Here is an 18,915-nt window from a genome sequence, read left to right as displayed (position 1 = left end):
TGTCTGTCTTTATTTTCAAGATATAATGCTGAATGTATAAGAAGCAGAAAAAAGATTTTCATAAATGCAACCTGGGAATCTGATAGGAGACTGGGAGGATAGGGGTCACAGAAGGAAGGCCTTCAGCTCAGGAAAAACTTTGTATCTCCACCCAGCAGAAAATCAGATTTACAGAATCACTGTGCTGAAAGAAACTCTGAAAAAGCCCTGCTTCCAGGCAGGAAAATGACTTGATCATCCAGAACAGAACACAAGAGTCTATTTCACTCGTTCATTCAATCGTACTTATTAAGTGCTTGCTTTGTGCGGGACTCTGCGGTGGCATCGGGATACTTTGGGAATCCTGTGGATGGCTGTTTTCTGAACCCCCCCCCACCTTTGAGGATGCCAGCGGACCACTTAGTATCCCTAGCTTTGCTGGGCAGCAGCGGCACAGGAGAGATTCGAAGGCAGAGACTGAAGTTTACTGCGTGGAAAGAGGAAATGGTAAACCACTTCCATATTTTTACCAAGAAAACTCTTTGGATCCACAACCAGAACGATTGCAGATGAAGATGAGGCGTTCTGGGAGAGACGGGTCCATGACGTCGCTGTGGGTCACAGACGACTTGACAGCATAAGACCAGACAATATACGTAAGTGCTGCGGGGCTGGGGTGGAGGCGGAGAGCAAAGGGAGCAAAAGTCAGGGTGACGCAGAAGGGAGTGGGAGATGAGGAAAAGTGGGGCTTAGTCTGGGAAGGCCTCTTGGAGGTGCTGGGCCTTCAATAAGACTTTGAAGTGGGGAAGAGTAATTGTGGGATTTGAGGAGGGAGGGCATTCCAGGCCAGAGGCAGGATGTGGGCCAGGGGTCAGTGGCGAGATAGATGAGATCGGGGCACAGTGAGACGGTTAGCACTAGAGGAGCAAAGTATGCAGACTGGGTTTTCACAAGACCTCTAGGGATGGACACTCCACAGCCTCCCGTAATACCTGATCCCGAGAAAATAACTTGAAAAGGAGTCACTTTGCAGCATCTTCTCAATTAGTAGTATCTATTGAGCACCTACACTGTGCATAGCACATAGTACTGTGTACTGAGCACTTGGAAGAATCCAGTAATTAGAAGAAAAGATTCCTGCCTTCAAGAAATTTACAATCTAGCAAGGAAGACCAACGCAGAATAACTTGTTTTATGCCGAGTCATCTCCAACCCATAGCTAACGCCCCACAGAATAACTTAGGGGGAAGAAAATGGATATGTAGAGAAGCAGCAAGGCCTAGTGGACAGAGCACAGATCTGGGAGTCAGAAGGACCTGAGTTCAAAGCTTGGCTTGTCTGCTTTACTAACCTTGGGCAAGTCAATGAACTTCTCTGTGCCTCAGTTACCCCCTCTGTAAAATGGGGATTAAGACTCTGAGCTCCATGTTGGAGAGGGACTGTGACCAACCTGATTAGCTTGTATCTACTCCAGCGCTTAGAACAGTGTCTGTCACTTGGTAAGTACTTAACAAGTACCATAAAAAAAATCTAGATAAGTGCTTAAAGAGTAGGGGGTGTATGTCGATATGTTCGGAAGTGCTACAGATGCGGGGAGAGAAGAGTTGGCACAATTGCTTAAGGGGTCAATCGATAGTTCTGAATGTATACTGTGTGCAGACCACTGTAAGAAGTGCTTGAGTACAGCAGAGTAGCAAGATACATTCCCTGCCCTCAAAGAGTTTATGCTCTATCGGGAGGGGCCAACAGAGAAAATGAGCTGGGGAGAAGAAAAATTAATAGGAAGAATTCTAGAGGGGTGGTGAGTTCAGAAGGGTTTTGAAGCTGTCATCTGGTGCATCTGAAGGCAGGACTATTTACTGTTCTATACAAAAGTTCATCAAGTGGCATGTCCTGCTGCAATGAGAAACTTTATCTAGGCCAAAACTTCATTAATTGTTGCCAGTGGCTGTGTCTTGGGTTTTGCCGTCATCTCCGACCCATAGCGATGCCGTGGACACATCTCTCCCAGGACACCCCACCTCCACCTGCAATTGTTCCGGGAGTGTATCCACAGAGTCTTCTTAATAAAAATATGGAAGTGGTTTACCATTGCCTTCTTCCACATAGTAAACTCGAGTCTCTGCCCTCGACTCTCTCCCATGCCGCTGCTGCCCAGCACTGGTGAGTTTTGACTTGTAGCAGATATTTCCGGCCACTCGCTAGCCATTGCCCAAGCTAGCAGTGGAATGGATGTGCCTCTGCTTGACTGAAGTCGAAACTTGTAGAGTACTGGAAACTCCATGTGCGACTCTGAGAGGGAGATCGCTATGTCTATCCAGAGCAAAAACAAAACAAAAAAAAAACCTGTTTGAAACATTTTCCACCTCAAGTTTACCACCACAGATGCAGAATTCAAGGACAGTTGCTCTAGCTGTGAAAACAAATTAGCAAGTAGGGGGTTTTCTATGAAACTATCCTCTGGGGAACTCTTGATTTAGCTGCTGACTTTCCTACTTCAGACAATGAAATACTCTCAACTGAAAACATCTATCAGCACCCATGACAAGGCTATAATTTAAGGGAAGGGAACACCCATACATCTGTTTGAATTTGAAAAGTGAGCTCATTTCTTGTACATATTTTAGAGAACACACCAGAAGAGAAGCTGTGTGGCTTAGTGGATAGAACAGGAGCCTGGGGGTCAGAAGGGCCTGGGGTTCTACTCACAGATCTGCCACCTACCTGCGGTGTGACGTTGGATAAGTCACTTAACTTCTCTGTGCCTCAATTACTTCATCTGTAAAATGGGGAGTGAGACAGTGAGCCCTGTGTGGGACAACTTGATTAGCTTACATCTATTCTAGCTCTTAGTACAGCACCTGAAACATAGTAACCAGCACTTAACTAATGCTATTTTAAGAAGCCTGGTCCTGCTGCCTTGCTTTCTTTCTCTGGGAACCACTTCTCTTTCCTGTGGGGCTTCATGCTGGAAGCCCCTCCTCCCTGAGGACCTTCTCCATCCTCCCTCACCCTGAACCCCTTGAGGGGTAAAGCTCAAAGCTGCTGCAGGGCCCCCTGGTACACTCCTCAAAGATGGGAGGAGGAAGAGATGCAGGAGAAAAACCAAGCAAAACCTAATCGAACCAGTGCCCAGAGGGAAGGGCACCCATAGAACAAGCACTTAGTACAGAGCTCTGCATATAGTAAGCACTCAAATACGACTGAATGAGATCAAAGGCAGTGGAAGAAAACTGACTAGAAGATGCATCCAGGTGACATTAGGGCTTAATCACAGGGTCAGGGTGATTTTTCTCTAAACTATGTTTACAGTTGTTACCGATCATTAGCATCCATACCACTGCTGCTTCCTTGGGAGGGAAGAGCCAGAGAAAGCTTTTAAAACAGAAAGAGGCTGAACTCCCAACTGCTTGCTATCTTCAAGTTTCCTGCCTCAGTCACTTCACTTCTCTGGGCCTCAGTTCCTTCATCGGTAAAATGGGGATTGAGACTGTGAGCTCCAGGATGGCTCAGTGGAAACAGCACTTGAGGCCTGGGAGTCAAAGGTTGTGGGTTCTAATCCCAGCTCCTTGTCAACAGTGTGACTTTGGGCAAGTGACTTAACTTCTCTGTGCCTCAGTTGGCTCATCTGTAAAATAGGGATTAAGAATGTGAGCCCCACATGGGGCAACCTGATTACCTTGAATAACCCCTCGCGCTTAGAACAGTGCTTGGCATAGTAAGCGCTTAACAAATACCATCATTATTATTATAGGGATTACGTCCAACCCGATTATCTTCTAACTCCCCCAGCATTTAGAACAGTGCCTGGCAAAGAGAAAGTGCTTAAATACCATAATTATAATTATTATTCTATGTCTCATTCCCTTCCTGTCGCTGGTGCAGTTTGGAGCCCAAAGCTGTCACTTTCAGTATTGCAGGGGGGAACATGAGGCCTATATGACTTCCTATACGTATACCGTGACCACGCTTCCATTTGTGATTCGTGTCTTGGCTCCTGGCAAGTCATTCAATTGCATTTATTAGGCGCTTACTGTGTGCAGAGCACTGTACTAAGCACTTGGGAAAGTACAATACAACAATAAACAATGACATTCCCTGATCAGACAGATGGCAATTCAAATAAATAAATTACAGATAGGTACATAAGTGCCATGGGGCTGGGAGCCAGGGTGAAGAGCAAAAGTACCAAGTCAGGGTGATATAGAAGGAAGTGGGAGATGAGGAAGAGTGGGGCTTAGTTTGGGAAGGCCTCTTAGAGGAGATATGCCTTCATTAAGGCTTTGAAGGCGGAGGGAGTCATTGTCGGATTAGAGGAAGGAGGGCATTCCAGGCCAGGGGTGGGGGGCAAGAGAGGTGAGATCGAGATACAGTGAGATCGGGTTTAGCACTAGGGGAGCGGAGTATGCGTGCTGGGTTGTAGAAGGAGAGAAGTAAGAGGGGGCAGGGTGATGAAACTGTTTGATACAGAGGTGGATAGGCAATCCCTGGAGATTTCGGGGGGGGGGGGGGTGGTGACACGAATGATTTTGTAGAAAGATGATCCGGGCAGCGGAGTGAAATTTGGACTGGAGTGTGGAGAGACAGGAGGTTGGAAGGTCAGCAGGGAGGCTGATGCAGGAATCTGAGGCGGGATAAGATGACTGTATGGATGGGGCAGAGAGGGCGGGTTTTAGCGATGTCGTGCCAGTGGGACCGACAGAATTTGGTGATGGATTGAATATGTGGGTTGAAGGAGAGAGGAGTCAAGGATGATGCCAAGGTTAAAGGCTTGTGAAACGGGAAGGATGGTGGTGCCGTCTACAGTGACGGGAAAGTCAAGGAGAGGACAGGGTTTGGGTGGGAAGGATAGTCCTTTTATGAAGCAAGAGATGGCTTTATGTGTTTTACAACAAGCAATATATCTAGAATTTAAGTTTTCTTCAATAGATCTTAAAACAATGGCGTTTACCAAAAATACCGTGTTCCAAAAAGAAGCAAAACCAATTTGGGAAGTATTCAATCGAATGGACCAATTTTTTGGACAACATAATAAAATAGAAACTTTATTATGTTTTGCATTCAGACCTCTTAAAATGTGAAAAGTTGAAGCAGCAAAAACTTTAAAGCTCCTCTTTTTAAAGATGTACACGCTGACAAACTTTTCTGTAATAGATACATTTTGAATTTATAGAAAATACATTATACAATAACATTTACAGCATTAGTGTGCATAAAAATATACGTTTAAATAAAGCATTCAATTATTTCTACTTATCATCTAAAGGTGCAATATGCACATACTTGGAAGAGAAATACTGATTCCTGAGCAACATTATGTTGAAATTCCAAACATTAAGCACGATTCCCACCATAGTGCACCATTTATACATTTGCTTTTCTATGTGCAGTTGAATCCTGCAAAATATTTTCAATCTACCCTTGCTTCAATGTTTTTTCCCCCCAATTCAGTTCATTCGACGAAGATCCACCTGTGAAAATAATTTAGCAAACATCGAAATAGTGGTTCAGTCCATGCAAGTGCTGACGCTGTCAGGCAATACTTAAAAAAAAAAAGACACCAGAAAGAACAGAATGGTCCCCAAGGGAACTTTGTTTCACGCTATTGCACTGTGACAAATGAAGACTCAAAAGGTAGCACTGCTTTTCACATGGAAAAAAAAAAATCCTCATAATTACACTTCTGATTATTTGGATCAGAATGTTGATCACCAACACACACATATCATCTTTGAGGTCACTGACTAAAATTCAATGAAAATAATCTTACTGTAAGAAAATAAATTTTTTTCCTTTGCTCTTAACCAAAAATATTTTCATTGCTGTGTTAAATTTACAATTGATCTAAGAAAACAGTCTCCAAACCAGCATTTGTCGAACCTAAAATGTTCAGGCTGTATGCTTATATTAGAAAGATATAGAAGTCCCCTCATCACCTCCAATTCTCTTAGTATTTTGGACCCGTTATTAATTATCAATTCATCAATACGCTAAACTATTATGTTAAAGAAGCTTCATTTCCCGATTAGAATGCTTGGTCCCTCTGATATATAATATTTACATGAAAAATGTCTAGCACTTTGAAAAGTATTTATTTTGTGCTCAATTTACCTTCCTCAGAAACTAACAAATTTTGCAAAAAAGGACTAAATTGACTTTCCTTGTAAGCAGAGTATGTTTCAAACAGCCATATGAAGAGGAAGTCAAAAAGCTTTCCTATCAGAGATTGCACAGATTCTAATTTCCTGGTTCCACTACCACTGGCAAAAAGCAATGATCGCTTTTTGTAGAATCCCACAAATGTCCATGCCAACAACCAAATTTAGGATGAACCGGATAAAAGCCTTCTTCATCAAATGATTTCCCCCTCCTAGTTTACAACTCTAACTTCTGCAGCTGGTTAATACTCGGTACAATGTAACTTAGGACTAGTTTAATACTGTGCTCGATTCTCCCAGTGCCTAAAATTGCTACCTGGGGTCTGTCCGGGCGGCCATTTGGGGACTGAAGTGAATGAAGTCTTTCAGATTCCGCCTGGGGCGTTTGCAGCAGCAATACGTTCAACAGTCCCCTTAGTGTTTCTGCCAAAGATCCCTTACAGATCTAAAAAGCAGAGCTACAGAGGAAATCTAGGCATTAGAAGTAGGTTCAATAATAGATTGGTTTCTCTTCAAGATCTCTTTAGCACAAACATCAGTCAGGATTCAGAAACTAAGAAAGTGCCCTTTTATAATTACACAGGCATTCGGCTAGGCTAAAAATGGACAGTTGCTCGTTTCTCAGATTTTTATCAGTCAAAACATTAACTATTAACACTTTCTGGTAAGCTGCAAAGATCATCAGGGGATAGGAGTTTCCTCCCCTCCCTTCTGTCTTAGAAAGGGCTTGTTTTGTTCCTAAAAATACATCATATAATCTCTATTTACCAAGTTTACTCACCTGTCACATTACAAATTGAGTGGAGCTGAAATCCTACACTAGCTTTATCACTGTGTGGGCAACAAGTGCAGGCTGAGTCGATGGTTTACACCTCATGTTAAAATACACCAACTGTAATGATAAGTTAAAAAAACAAACCCCAAACTCCACACCACCTGCCTCCTATTGCAGCACCCCTTCTGTTTCGGGTTCTCACCGAGAGGAGAGATCAAGGCGTTTCGTTTCATCCACCTACGACCAAGAGGCAGATTGCAGCTGGTCTAAAAACATTGTAGGCAAGCCAAGCTCCCCAGACCTGATCACAGGAAGCATATCGACCCAAGAAGGTCTTCCACAGCTCTCTGCTCGCCAACTCCCCCTGACACGCTCCTACTAAAGCAGATTACTTCCTACGACTACTCACTCCTCAAGCTTACTCACCCAAGGGGGGTAAGAGTCCCTTGGTTTAAAAAAAAAAATGATCAAGAGATCAAGAGGATAAGGGATCAATAAAGACCAACGAGATCCCCACCCTTCGGATCTCTGCACCCTTTTGGCCTGCTGATACAAGCACAAATCACCCTGTTTAACCTGATTCTGCTTAGTTGACAATTTTGGGCAACACACGAACCTACACAGATAGGAGGGCAATAAAACCAACTCTGGCCGAGACCAATGGATTCATGCTGAACAACTGAAATCTGGGGTCAGTTTTTAACACTTGGGACCCTCTGAAGGGATATTTCCAATTCAAAAAATTAAAATAAAATCAACAAGTCACTACTAACATGTGGTGCAGCAACGATTTATCATGGCCTAGTGCAAAATATTTCCTCTGCAATCACACTTTATATAGACGAAGCACCTGTCTGTTCAAAACCTCACAGGGCTTACAGATCCGAGGCAAGAAGAATTGCCTTACAGATGGAGACACTGAAGCATAAAAGTTGAGACTTCTTGTCTGGGCTGCAGAGATTTCACACCTCCCAACTCAACCCAGGGTAGGAACCTCTAAATCACAGCAACTTTTTTTTAGTAAAAACTCCTTTTGCACGAAATAGGACGTTCACTGGTCTCTTACCAAACATTTCGGTTTTCTGCCCAATCCGTTAGGTTACATGTGCCGACGGTGATAAAAAAAAAATTGGATATTTTCAAATGTCAAACATCCTAGTCAGAGTGTAGTATCACCAAATGCTTCTAGACTAGAACTAAATTTGCTCAATTTTAATCAATCATCACAAATAATAAATTTCAGATAATGAATTTCAGTATTTTCCACAGTAATCAGTGAGCTGTTCTCGGTGTGTATATCTAATACTACCATTTAATAACCTGAACATCAATGCCCTAAATAAAATTTTTAAAAAAACTACTTAGGAAAATAAAAATTCACAGAAGCCAGCTATCATTAAATAAGAATAAGGATGCAAATTTAGAACTTTCTATGTCTATTTAAATCCTTTTGGGGGCAAAACAGTGCTGTAGCCAAAACTCTGGCTAGGCAATCTGTCCACGAAATAGAATTAACAGAAAACCTAGCCAGTCTCACATATGATCCATGGGTAAATGGCTCAAACAAACAAACAAAAAGGCTAAAAATCAACTTCGGCACCCCTAACAAATGGAAATACTGTCCTTAGAGTGATAAAATGGTTGCACGTGCCAGGCCAATTTGCTGCATTCCAGATGCACTTGTGGTCAAATAGTTTGCAACCAAATGCTATGTCAGATGCTGGCGTGCAGCAGGGGCTTGAGAATTTTGAGCAGGGGGCTTATGGTCCGGCAGGCCACCGTGCGGCCCTCGGGTCAGTGCGGGTCCGTTTCCCACTTCTCTCTGTGGCGACGGGGGGGTGACTCCCGAATGCGACTGTGAAGATTCAACCGTCGAATGGTGACTGACATCCACTTTCACTAAGACTTCATAGTAGAGCAAGTAGAACACCGGCGTGATGATGCCCACTATCAACATAATCACCACAGCCGTCCACCAACCTATCCCCCAGTCTGCACCATAATAGGGGTCTTTTCGCCGGACGCTTTTGCCTTCGGGTTCAAAACACACCTGTTGGGTCGCCAAGGCGGACACCACTTCGTTGAGATTCTCCTTCTTGGTGTCTGTACACCTGACTATCTGTTCGATGTCCCGGTCGACTTCTTTGAGAAAGCCACCGGCAGTCTCGTTAGGAGAGGAAGGATCGGAAGCTGGCGCGGCGTCCTGGGGCCCTGGGGCGTCTGCAGCAGCGGCAGGGTGTAAAGGCGGTCGTCCTTTGGGAGAGTAGTGCGTTTCAGTCAACACGCTGAACTTCTTCACTGGGATTTTGACGGATCGCAAAGCAAAAAAGTCTTGATCGCTTATAAGATTGTTCACCCTTTTGATATCTGCTACCTGTAAAACAATAAAACCCAGCGACATGACCAACTACATGCCAGATCTAAAGAAACACACTACACGACACTTAACCAAAAATACTCTAAAGCAATCTTTCTGAAAAGTTGAAAAAGAAATGTACCCCTTATCTTTGAACGATTTTCCCCTTAATACTGTTCTGTTTCCACCGCTTCACAGTAAGCTTTTTTTCCGACCACAAACATGGACATTTTCCTTCTCAGTCTACGCATCCAATTGTAGAAAACTAAAGAGTAGAATTTATTGGGATTTTCCAAGAAATATTTTGGGCTTAAATTCCCTATTTGAGTGGAGTCCTTACTATAGCCCCAAAATTGTGCCTCGAGGCAGGCCAGTATGTACCTCCTGGGCACAAGAAAAACTACTTCACCATCACTGATAAGTACACTGCCTCGAGGCAGGCCAGTATGTACCTCCTGGGCACAAGAAAAACTACTTCACCATCACTGATAAGTACATTTTTAAAATTAAGTACTAACTCTTAGGAAAGGATACTGGAGTTCAGAGTTGCATTTCCTGCTCCTATGGATTTACAATGGACACACTGACCTGGATTGCAAGCATAATTTGGCAGGTGTCAATGCTGCACATAAATCATTTAAAATTTAAGAGACTGAGATTAATGGAGCGTGGTTAAATCCAGATTTTTTTTAAAATGCATTAGCTAGAAAGAAAAAAAAAGCAAACTTACTGAGCAGCAATATTGAAGGGCTATTGCAATTAAAGTGTCTCCCTCCTGAATATCCTTTGTTAATAATACAATATCATCACATCTATCTCTTGATGAACTCCTCCGGTTTTTCTCTCTTCCCCTCGGTCGCAGCTCGTACACCTCGCCATCTTCTTCCGAGATATCTGGGTCCGTGTTATTCCCGAACGGATACATGTGGCTGTTCACCACAGGCTGGACTGCTGCGCCATGAAAACTTCGGTTCTGACTCCTCCCAGCCATCATCTTAAACTCTACAAAAGGCAGAAAAGCGGGGTCTGACGCGTTCACAAAGGTCACAACTTAAAAGCTGTGGTTTGGCACAACTTGTATTCAGTTTGAAGAACAATCGTTAACTGTTTTCATCCACACTCACATTTGGGGAAGTGAGGGCCATTTGCCAATATTTGGATAATCAAGTTGGCAACAAAATGATTCACCCACCATAGTGTGTTTAGGGGGAAAAACAGAAAATACGAGTTAAACAATAAAACTTTGCCTGACATAGTGTTTTACACCACAAACCAATGGGTTTACTCTCCTCCCAGACATACCCAACAAGCTTCATTTTTCTGCACTTAAATGATGGTATTTGTTAAGTGTTTACTATGTGCCGATTACTGTGGTAGAGTCAATCAGACACACTCCCTGTCCTACATGGGGCTCAGCCTAAGGATGGAGGGAAAATGACACTTTATCCCTGTGTTTTAGGGTGAGGAAACTAAGCACAGAGAAGTTAGGTGGCTTGTCCAAGATCACCCAGCAGACAGGTGGCAGAGCTGGAATTCAGAACTCAGGTCCTCAGACTCCTCGGTCTTCACTCTTTCCACTGGGTCATACTGCTTCTCTAAAATAGCCCACCTCTTGGTACCCCACATTAGTTCTCCACAAAACTAGTTCCTCTGCAGAGTAGCTCAGAAGAGCATTAGCAGAATACAAAACTAGTTCTCCTGGGCATCTGGTTCACACAAAAATAGTTCCCTCCCATATCTGCTCAAAATAACGTTAGTTTTGCACATGACTGATTCTGCACCAGCGGGGAGGAGGAAGGGAGGTGGTGGGCATGCAGAGCTAACCCCGGTTTCCTCGGTGCAGTCTGGTTTAAACTCCATCAATCGATGGTATTTATGGAGCACTGACTATGGTGCAGAGCCCCAGATCTCAGACAACAAGTGGTGCGCCTCCCCTTCATCTCTCACACTGGCTTCTGGCTCCCAGTTCTAGTTTCAAATTGGCTCTGGGAGCGCGTGCCATCCCGGCTCTCACTGTCAGCTCTCTAGCAGCTAACTCAGAGGGGGTAGGTATGCTCTGACGTTCCAACACGACATCTACACAACTCATTAGGCGAGCGGGACCCGGAAGACACAAATGTTCACCCCGGGAGGTGAGCCAGACGGAGGATCGGTTTCCATCCCATTATACTGGTTTGGACCCCAGGACCTCATTCTCCAGCGAGGGCTCCCCCTGCTTCCAGAGGTTATCTGGGGAAGATACTTGGCTCTACTACATAATAAGATGGTAAGGGTGGTAGAGGTGAAAACAAAAAACACAATTTCCTTACAGAAACACCCCTGGATCCCCTTGCTTGACTTCCAGCACTATGCTGTGGCTAAAGTGTGTGGGGGGGAGGGAGGGAGGGAGGGAGAGAGGAAGGGAGGAAGGGGAGAGTCCCAGTGACACTCCCCATAAATGAGTAAAAGAGTGCAATATGGTTGGGGAAGAAAAAAGGGAGGGGTCATCGTCTTCAAGGTATATTCGAGTCCTTATTTCAATTCTTAAAAACAATCCAAGTTATAGAGCTACCAAAGTAATAATAGAGTATTTATTAATCACGTACCTGCCAAGCGTTCTGTTAACTACTGGGATAGATAGGATAATCAGATTAGACACTGTATCTCAAATGGGGTTTACAATGGAAGAGGCTGGGAGATCAAATACCTATTTTATAGATAAGAAAACAGGCCCAGAGAGGTCAAGTGACATGCCCAGCACACAGCAGGCCAGTGGCAGATTAGGAGCTAGAATCCAGCTGGGTCTTCTGCTCTGTTCCACTAGGCCACTTGAAACAATTAAGACATCTTAATATAAGACGGAGAACCAACTTCAGAGTGGTAGACCCTTCCAGATTGAAACAACTTAAGTTCTGTTTCAACAATTTGCATTTTCCCCACATCTGTAATTTACTTTAATGTCTGTCTCCCCCTCTAAACTGTACTGTTCTAAGCTACAACTGAGCTGGTAGACACATTCCCTGCCCACAAGGAGCTTACAGTCTGCACAAAGTCAGCACACAACAAATACCAGTGACTGAGCTATCCAAGGATCACTGCTCTCTTAACGGCAAACTCATACTCAATAGTATCTATCCAACGCTTAACTCTCCCAAGATGAAACTCTAATAATATAGTTTCACTAAATATTGAGGCTTGAGATAATATGGGACTTCTTTGCAGGGTCCTTTTCACAGTTTTGTGCAACAACTCATAATAGTTTCATCTCGAAACAAGGAATTAAATGAAATGTAGGTCAGGATCTAGAAAGCCAAAGGCAACAAACAACAAAAATTAGAAGAGGGTGGAGAACCCACCTCTAGGCTCTTGATAGTTTTCTAGAGATATTTAGTCTTCCAAAAAGTGGTTCAAAGGCAGTGATTAAAAGGCTGACCCCCAGGTTGCTGGGGCAGATCAGGCAGAAAGAGGCACACCCTAGCAACATTCAAATTATAGAGCTGGGCTTGACAGTTTGGACCAGCGGTGGCTCTTCCTGGAGTCCTGAGGACCTGGGGGATTCATTTCCTCCTTGCAGTAATCATTATTTACAGAGGGCTTACTGTGTGGAACACTGTATCAAGCATGTGGGAGAGTGCAAGAGGTAAAGGACTGACATCTGCATATTTGGAGATTATCTAAAGGAGACAGACAGGAAATCTAGCTGGAAAGAAGGATGTGACTAAAAAAAAAAAATGCCTCAAACACCACCTTCCAGGATTCTCCTCTCCATAACGAGACTTTAGGTCTTTAGAAAGTTTACATATTGTATTTCAGTCTCATTGCTTAAACAGCTCAGAAGTAGTATTCCAGTCTCAATTATGTCTGTGCCACCGTGTTCCATCTGGTAACTACGTCCCTTTAAACTGGAGTGCATTATTCATCAATGACAAAACCAAACCAGCTGTTACCGGGCAGCCCCTGAAGGACACAATGTCTTCTACAAATAGATACATTCACACACACATACACCCCCCCCAGCCAATTCTATATTACTATACTAATGAGAGACGGGAATACGGGAGGAGATTGATAGTCACCCACAATACTCCAAACTTTCTTTTCAGCCAGATTCAGATCCTGCTACAACCAAGAGAAACACTGAATGCTTCTTTCTCCTGTCTTTCTCACCCTCTGGCAGGGGCGCCCCCAAATTATTGGTCCGGGGTGGGAGGAGGAGGCAGCAGGAGGGAGACTTCAGGGCCCGAATAACTCACAAAAGGGATAATGTGCTTGGATGAGATCATCTGGGACTGGTTGACAGTGTTGGAGCCCAGCCTTGGCCTTCACGAATCCCCTGCCTCGATGATTAACATTCCTGCTCGGTGACTCTTGGGGCAAGGTGACCAGTCAAAGACCAGGTCCTACCCGACGGGAACAACACATTGTTAACTCCTTATGGGCAGGGAATTCTGCTGTCTTGTCCTCTTCCCAAGCGCTTGTGAGCTTGTTGCGGGAAGGGACTGTCTCTATTGCACTTTGTCAAGTACTTAGTAGAGTACTCTGCACACAGTAGTGCTCAATAAATACATTGAATGAATAAATGCTCTGCACACAGTAAGCTCCCAATAAGCACCATTAATGATAATAATGTTACTAGATGGTAAGCACGGTGCTAAACACTGGGGGCAGGTACCATATAAGCTAATTAGACACAATCTCAGTCCCACAGGGGCCCAAAGGCTAAGGGGGAAGGAGACCATTCATTCATTCAATCACATTTATTGAGTACTTACTGTGTGCCAAGCACTGTACTGGGCGCTTGAGAGAGAACTATATAACAACAAACAGATAAACGCCTGCCCACAACCAGCTCACAGTCCAGACCAGACTGTAAGCATGTCGTGGGCAGGGACCGTGTCTACCTACTCTATTTTTTGCTTTGATTTTATGATATTTACTGAGCGCTTACTCCGTGCCTGGCACTGTACTACTAGTTGGGGTAGATACACGCTAATCCGGTCAAACACAGCTTATGCTGTCCAATAGTCCAATAGTCCCCATTTCACGGATGACGTAGCTGACGCACAGGTAAAATTAAGTGACTCACCCAAGGTGACACAGCAGACAGGTGGTGGATTAGGGATTAGAACTCGGTTCCTTCTGACTCCCAGGTCCGTGCTCTATCCACCGGGCGACAATACTGTGTTCTCCCAACTGCTTAGTACAGTATAGTGACAGCTCACCTCCTCCAGGAAGCCTTCCCAGACTAAGCCCCCCTTTTCTTTCGCTTCCCTCCCCATCGCCCTGACTCGCTCCCTTTGCTCTCCCCCCCGGCCCCACAGCACTTGTGTATATATGTGCGTATCTATAATTACAATTCCATTTATTTCTTATTAACGATGTGTATATATCTATAATCCTATTTATTTTCAACAATGCCTGTTTAGATGTTTTGATGTCTGCCTCCCTCCTTCTAGCCTGTGAGCATGATGAGGGCAGGGATAGTCTCTGTTGCCGAATTGTACATTCCAAGTGCTTAGTACAGCGCTCTGCACCCAGTAAGCGCTCAATAAATATGACTGAAGAGTCTCTATGTGTTGCCGACATGTACTTTCCAAGCGCTTAGTATAGCACTCTGCACCCAGTAAGCGCTCAATAAATGCAACTGAAGAGTCTCTATGTGTTGCCAACTTGTTCTTTCCAAGATCTCAGTACAGCACTCTGCACTAAGTGCTCAATAAATGCTACTGAATGAAAAGTCTCTATGTGTTGCTGAGTTCATTCAATCGTATTTATTGAGCGCTTACTGGGTGCAGAGCACTGTACTAAGTGCTTGGTTTGTACTTTCTAAGTGCTTAGGACAGCGCTCTGCACCCAGTAGGCGCTCAATACCATTGAAGACTCTCTCTGTGTTGCCGACTTGTACTTTCCAAGCGCTTAGTACAGCGCTCTGCACCCAGTAAGTGCTCAATACTTGCGACTGAATGAAGACTCTCTATGCGTTGCCGACTTGTACTTTCCAAGAGCTTAGTACAGCGCTCCGCACCCAGTAAGTGCTCAGTATACAAGACCGAATGAATGAACGAATAAGGAGGGCTAGATAAATACGATCGATCGAATCCCCATTATACAGACGAGGAACGCAGCAGAAGGAAGTGATTGATCCAAGGTCACACAGCAGGGATGGGGAGGGGGCTAAACGGGGTGTGGACCCCATTCATTCAGTGGTGTTTATTGAGCGCTTGCTATGCGTAGAGCACTGTACTAAGCGCTTGGAATGTTCATGCATTCATTTAATAGTATTTATTGAACGCTTACTATGTACAGGGCACAGTACTAAGCGCTGGGAATGTTCAATTCGGCAACAGAGACAATCCCTGCCCAATGATGGGCTCACAGTCTAAATGGGGGAGACAGACGGCAGAGCAAAACAAAACAAGACAACATTATCAAGATAAATGAATGATGGTATTTGTTAAGCTCTTACTATGTGCGAGGCACTGTTCTAAGCGCTGGGGGCGGGGGGAATACAAAGTAATCAGGTTGTCTCCTGTGGGGTTCACAGACTTCATGCCCATTTTACAGATAAGGTAACTGAGGCACAGAGAAGAATAATAATAATAATAATAATAATAATAATAATGATGGCATTTGTTAAGCACTTACTATGTGTGAGGCACTGTTCTAAGTGCTGGGGGGGGGGGGGGGGAGGAAGGGGATACAAGGTAATCAGGTTGTCCCCCATGGGGCTCACAAACTTCATGCCCATTTTACAGATAAGGTAACTGAGGCACAGAGAATAATAATAATAATAATGGCATTTGTTAAGTATTAAAGTTCCCCCAAGGGCCAGGGAAGCCATAAGAGAAGGATGGTGGCTAGCAGAGGTTGAGGAGGGGCCACTAATAATCATAATAATAATAATAATGTTGGTATTTGTTAAGCGCTTACTATGTGCAGAGCACTGTTCTAAGCGCTGGGGTAGATACAGGGTCATCAGGTTGTCCCATGTGAGGCTCACTGTCCTTCATCCCCATTTTACAGATGAGGTCACTGAGGCCCAGAGAAGCAGCGTGGCTCAGTGGAAAGAGCCCGGGCATGGGAGTCAGAGGTCATGGGTTCGAATCCTGGCTCCGCCACTTGTCAGCTGTGTGACTGTGGGCCAGTCGCTTCACTTCTCTGGGCCTCAGTGACCTCATGGGTAAAACGGGGATGAAGACTGTGAGCCTCACGTGGGACAACCTGATAACCCTGTATCTCCCCCAGCGCTTAGAACAGCACTCTGCACAGAGTAAGCGCTTAACAAATATCAACATTATCTCGATTCTATTTATTTGCTATTGTCTTAATGAGATGTTCATCCCCTTGAGTCTATTTATTGCTACTGTTCTTGTCTGTCCGTCTCCCCGGATTAGACTGTAAACCCGTCAAAGGGCAGGGACTGTCTCTGTTACCGATTTGTCTATTCCAAGCGCTTAGTCCAGTGCTCTGCACAGAGTAAGAGCTCAATAAATACTATTGAATGAATGAATCTGTCATCGATTTGTCCATTCCAAGTGCTTAGTCCAGTGCTCTGCACAGAGTAAGCGCTCAATAAATACTATTGAATGAATCTGTTACCGATTTGTCCATTCCAAGCGCTCAGTCCAGTGCTCTGCACAGAGTAAGCGCTCAATAAATACTATTGAATGAATGAATGAATCTGTCACCGATTTGTCCATTCCAAGCGCTTAGTCCAGTGCTCTGCACAGAGTAAGCGCTCAATAAATACAAGTGAATGAATGAGTGAATCTGTTACCGATCCGTCCATTCCAAGTGCTCAGTCCAGTGCTTTGCACCTAGTAAGCGCTCGATAAATACAAGTGAATAAATGAATCTGTTATCGATTCGTCCATTCCAAGTGCTCAGTCCAGTGCTCTGCACAGAGTAAGCACTTAATAAATACTATTGAATGAATGAATGAATCTGTCACCGATCTGTCCATTCCAAGCGCTCAGTCCAGTGCTCTGCACAGAGTCAGTGCTCAATAAATACAAGTGAATAAATGAATCCGTTACCGATTCGTCCATTCCAAGCACTCAGTCCAGTGCTCTGCACATAGTAAGCGCTTAATAAATACTATTGAATGAATGAATCAGTCACTGATTTGTCCATTCCAAGCGCTCAGTCCAGTGCTCTGCAGAGAGTAAGAGCTCAATAAATACTATTGAATGAATGAATCTGTCACCGATTTGTCCATTCCAAGCGCTCAGTCCAGTGCTCCGCACAGAGTAAGCGCTCAATAAATACTCTTGAATGAATGTGTTACCGATTTGTCCAGTGCAAGCGCTTAGTCCGGTAAGCGCTCAAAAAATGCTATTGACTGAATGAGTAATGATTAATAATGTTGGTATTTGTTGGTATTTGTTAAGCGCTTACTAGGTGCCGAGCACTGTTCTAAGCGCTGGGGGAGATACAGGGTTATCAGGTTGTCCCACGTGGGACTCACACACTTTTAATCCCCATTTTCCAGATGAGGTCACTGAGGCCCAGAGAAGTGAAGTGACTTGCCCACAGTCACCCAGCTGACAAGGGGCAGAGCCGGGAGTCGAACTCATGACCTCTAATAATGTTGGTATTTGTTAAGCGCTTACTGTGTGCAGAGCACTGTTCTAAGCGCTGGGGTAGACACAGGGGAATCAGGTTGTCCCACGTGGGGCTCACAGTCTTAATCCCCATTTTCCAGATGAGGGAACTGAGGCCCAGAGATGTGAAGTGACTTGCCCACAGTCACCCAGCTGACAAGGGGCAGAGCTGGGAGTCGAACTCACGACTTCTGACTCCAAAGCCCGTGCTCTTTCCACTGCGCCAGCTGTCAGTCAGTCAGTCGGCCTTCTGACTCCGAAGCCCACAGTGACCCCCCCAGCTGACAAGGGTCAGAGTGGGATTCGAACCCACGGCCTCCGCCTCCCCAGGCCGGGCTCTTCCTTCCCGCTGGGCCGCGCGGCTTCAGCAGAGACCCCCTGCAAATCCCAGCGCTGTCCTGAAGGGGGCAGAAGGCCGAGGGCAGGAAAGGGGCGCGCAGGCCCGGGGCCCCGCCCGGCCCCTCCCCTCCCCTCCCCTCCCCGCCCGGCCCGGCCCGGCCCGGCCCCATCTTACCTGCCGGCTAGCTGGGGGCGCACAGCGCTTCGCGCAAGGCTGGGGCCGCCGACGGCGCGGACGCGCTCATGGCCGGGAGGCCGAGGCTGCCTTCACCTCAGGGACACGACGAGCGACCCGGCCGCCCTCTCGCCGCCCTCCGCCGCCACGTCCGCACACCCGCCTACGTCATCACGTCGTGACGCGCCGGCCGAGGCGGGAGCGCGCGCGGCGGGGCTCCCGGCGCCACTGCGCATGTGCGGCAGCCCGGCCTCCCTCCCTCCCCTCCCTCCCCTCCCTCCCCTCCCTCCCCTCCCCTCCCCTCCCTCCCCCTTCCTCCCTCCCCTCCTCCCTCCCCTCTGCGCCCGACGCGCCTTCATTCGCACCTATTTATTGAGCGCTTGCTGGAGAGGGGCGCTGTACTAAGCGCTTAGGAGGGTGCATTATAACCAGAGGCTGGCAGCCCGGGGGCTGCGGGCTGAGCACTGGACTAAACGCTTGGAAGAGTGCATTATAGGCAGAGACTGTCAGCCTGGTTACTGTGGGCTGAGCACTGGACTAAGCGCTTGGGA

At 45.6% G+C, this 18,915-nt stretch overlaps 1 protein-coding gene across 2 annotated transcripts; it reads right to left on the bottom strand.

The window, feature by feature from the left end:
- Positions 1-4,994: 4,994 nt before the first annotated feature.
- LYSMD3 (LysM domain containing 3) lies at positions 4,995-18,531 on the bottom strand. 2 transcript variants are annotated; one of them, XM_029069092.2, is made up of 3 exons: positions 18,365-18,531; positions 9,999-10,270; positions 4,995-9,286 (listed from the first exon to the last, which is right to left on the bottom strand). In XM_029069092.2, exons 2-3 carry the CDS (start codon positions 10,260-10,262, stop codon positions 8,621-8,623), a joined length of 930 nt encoding a protein of 309 aa, XP_028924925.1. In that variant the 5' UTR covers positions 10,263-10,270; positions 18,365-18,531; the 3' UTR covers positions 4,995-8,620. The 2 variants fall into 2 exon arrangements, with proteins under 2 accessions (XP_028924925.1, XP_001510165.3); XM_001510115.5 differs by lacking the exon at positions 18,365-18,531 and adding an exon at positions 13,501-13,689.
- Between the last annotated feature and the right edge of the window lie 384 nt (positions 18,532-18,915).

The sequence above is a fragment of the Ornithorhynchus anatinus genome, chromosome 1 (assembly GCF_004115215.2).
Source record: "Ornithorhynchus anatinus isolate Pmale09 chromosome 1, mOrnAna1.pri.v4, whole genome shotgun sequence".
Classification (NCBI taxonomy): Eukaryota; Metazoa; Chordata; class Mammalia; order Monotremata; family Ornithorhynchidae; genus Ornithorhynchus; species Ornithorhynchus anatinus.
This window is presented reverse-complemented; position numbering and strand designations above follow the sequence as displayed.

Coding starts and splice junctions, on each gene's coding strand:
- LYSMD3 (XM_029069092.2), bottom strand. CDS start 10,262: ATGATGGCTGGGAGGAGTCAGAACCGAAGTTTTCATGGCGCAGCAGTC. Junction 9,287..9,998: donor CCCTTCAATATTGCTGCTCA/GTAAGTTTGCTT, acceptor ATTGTTTTACAG/GTAGCAGATATCAAAAGGGT.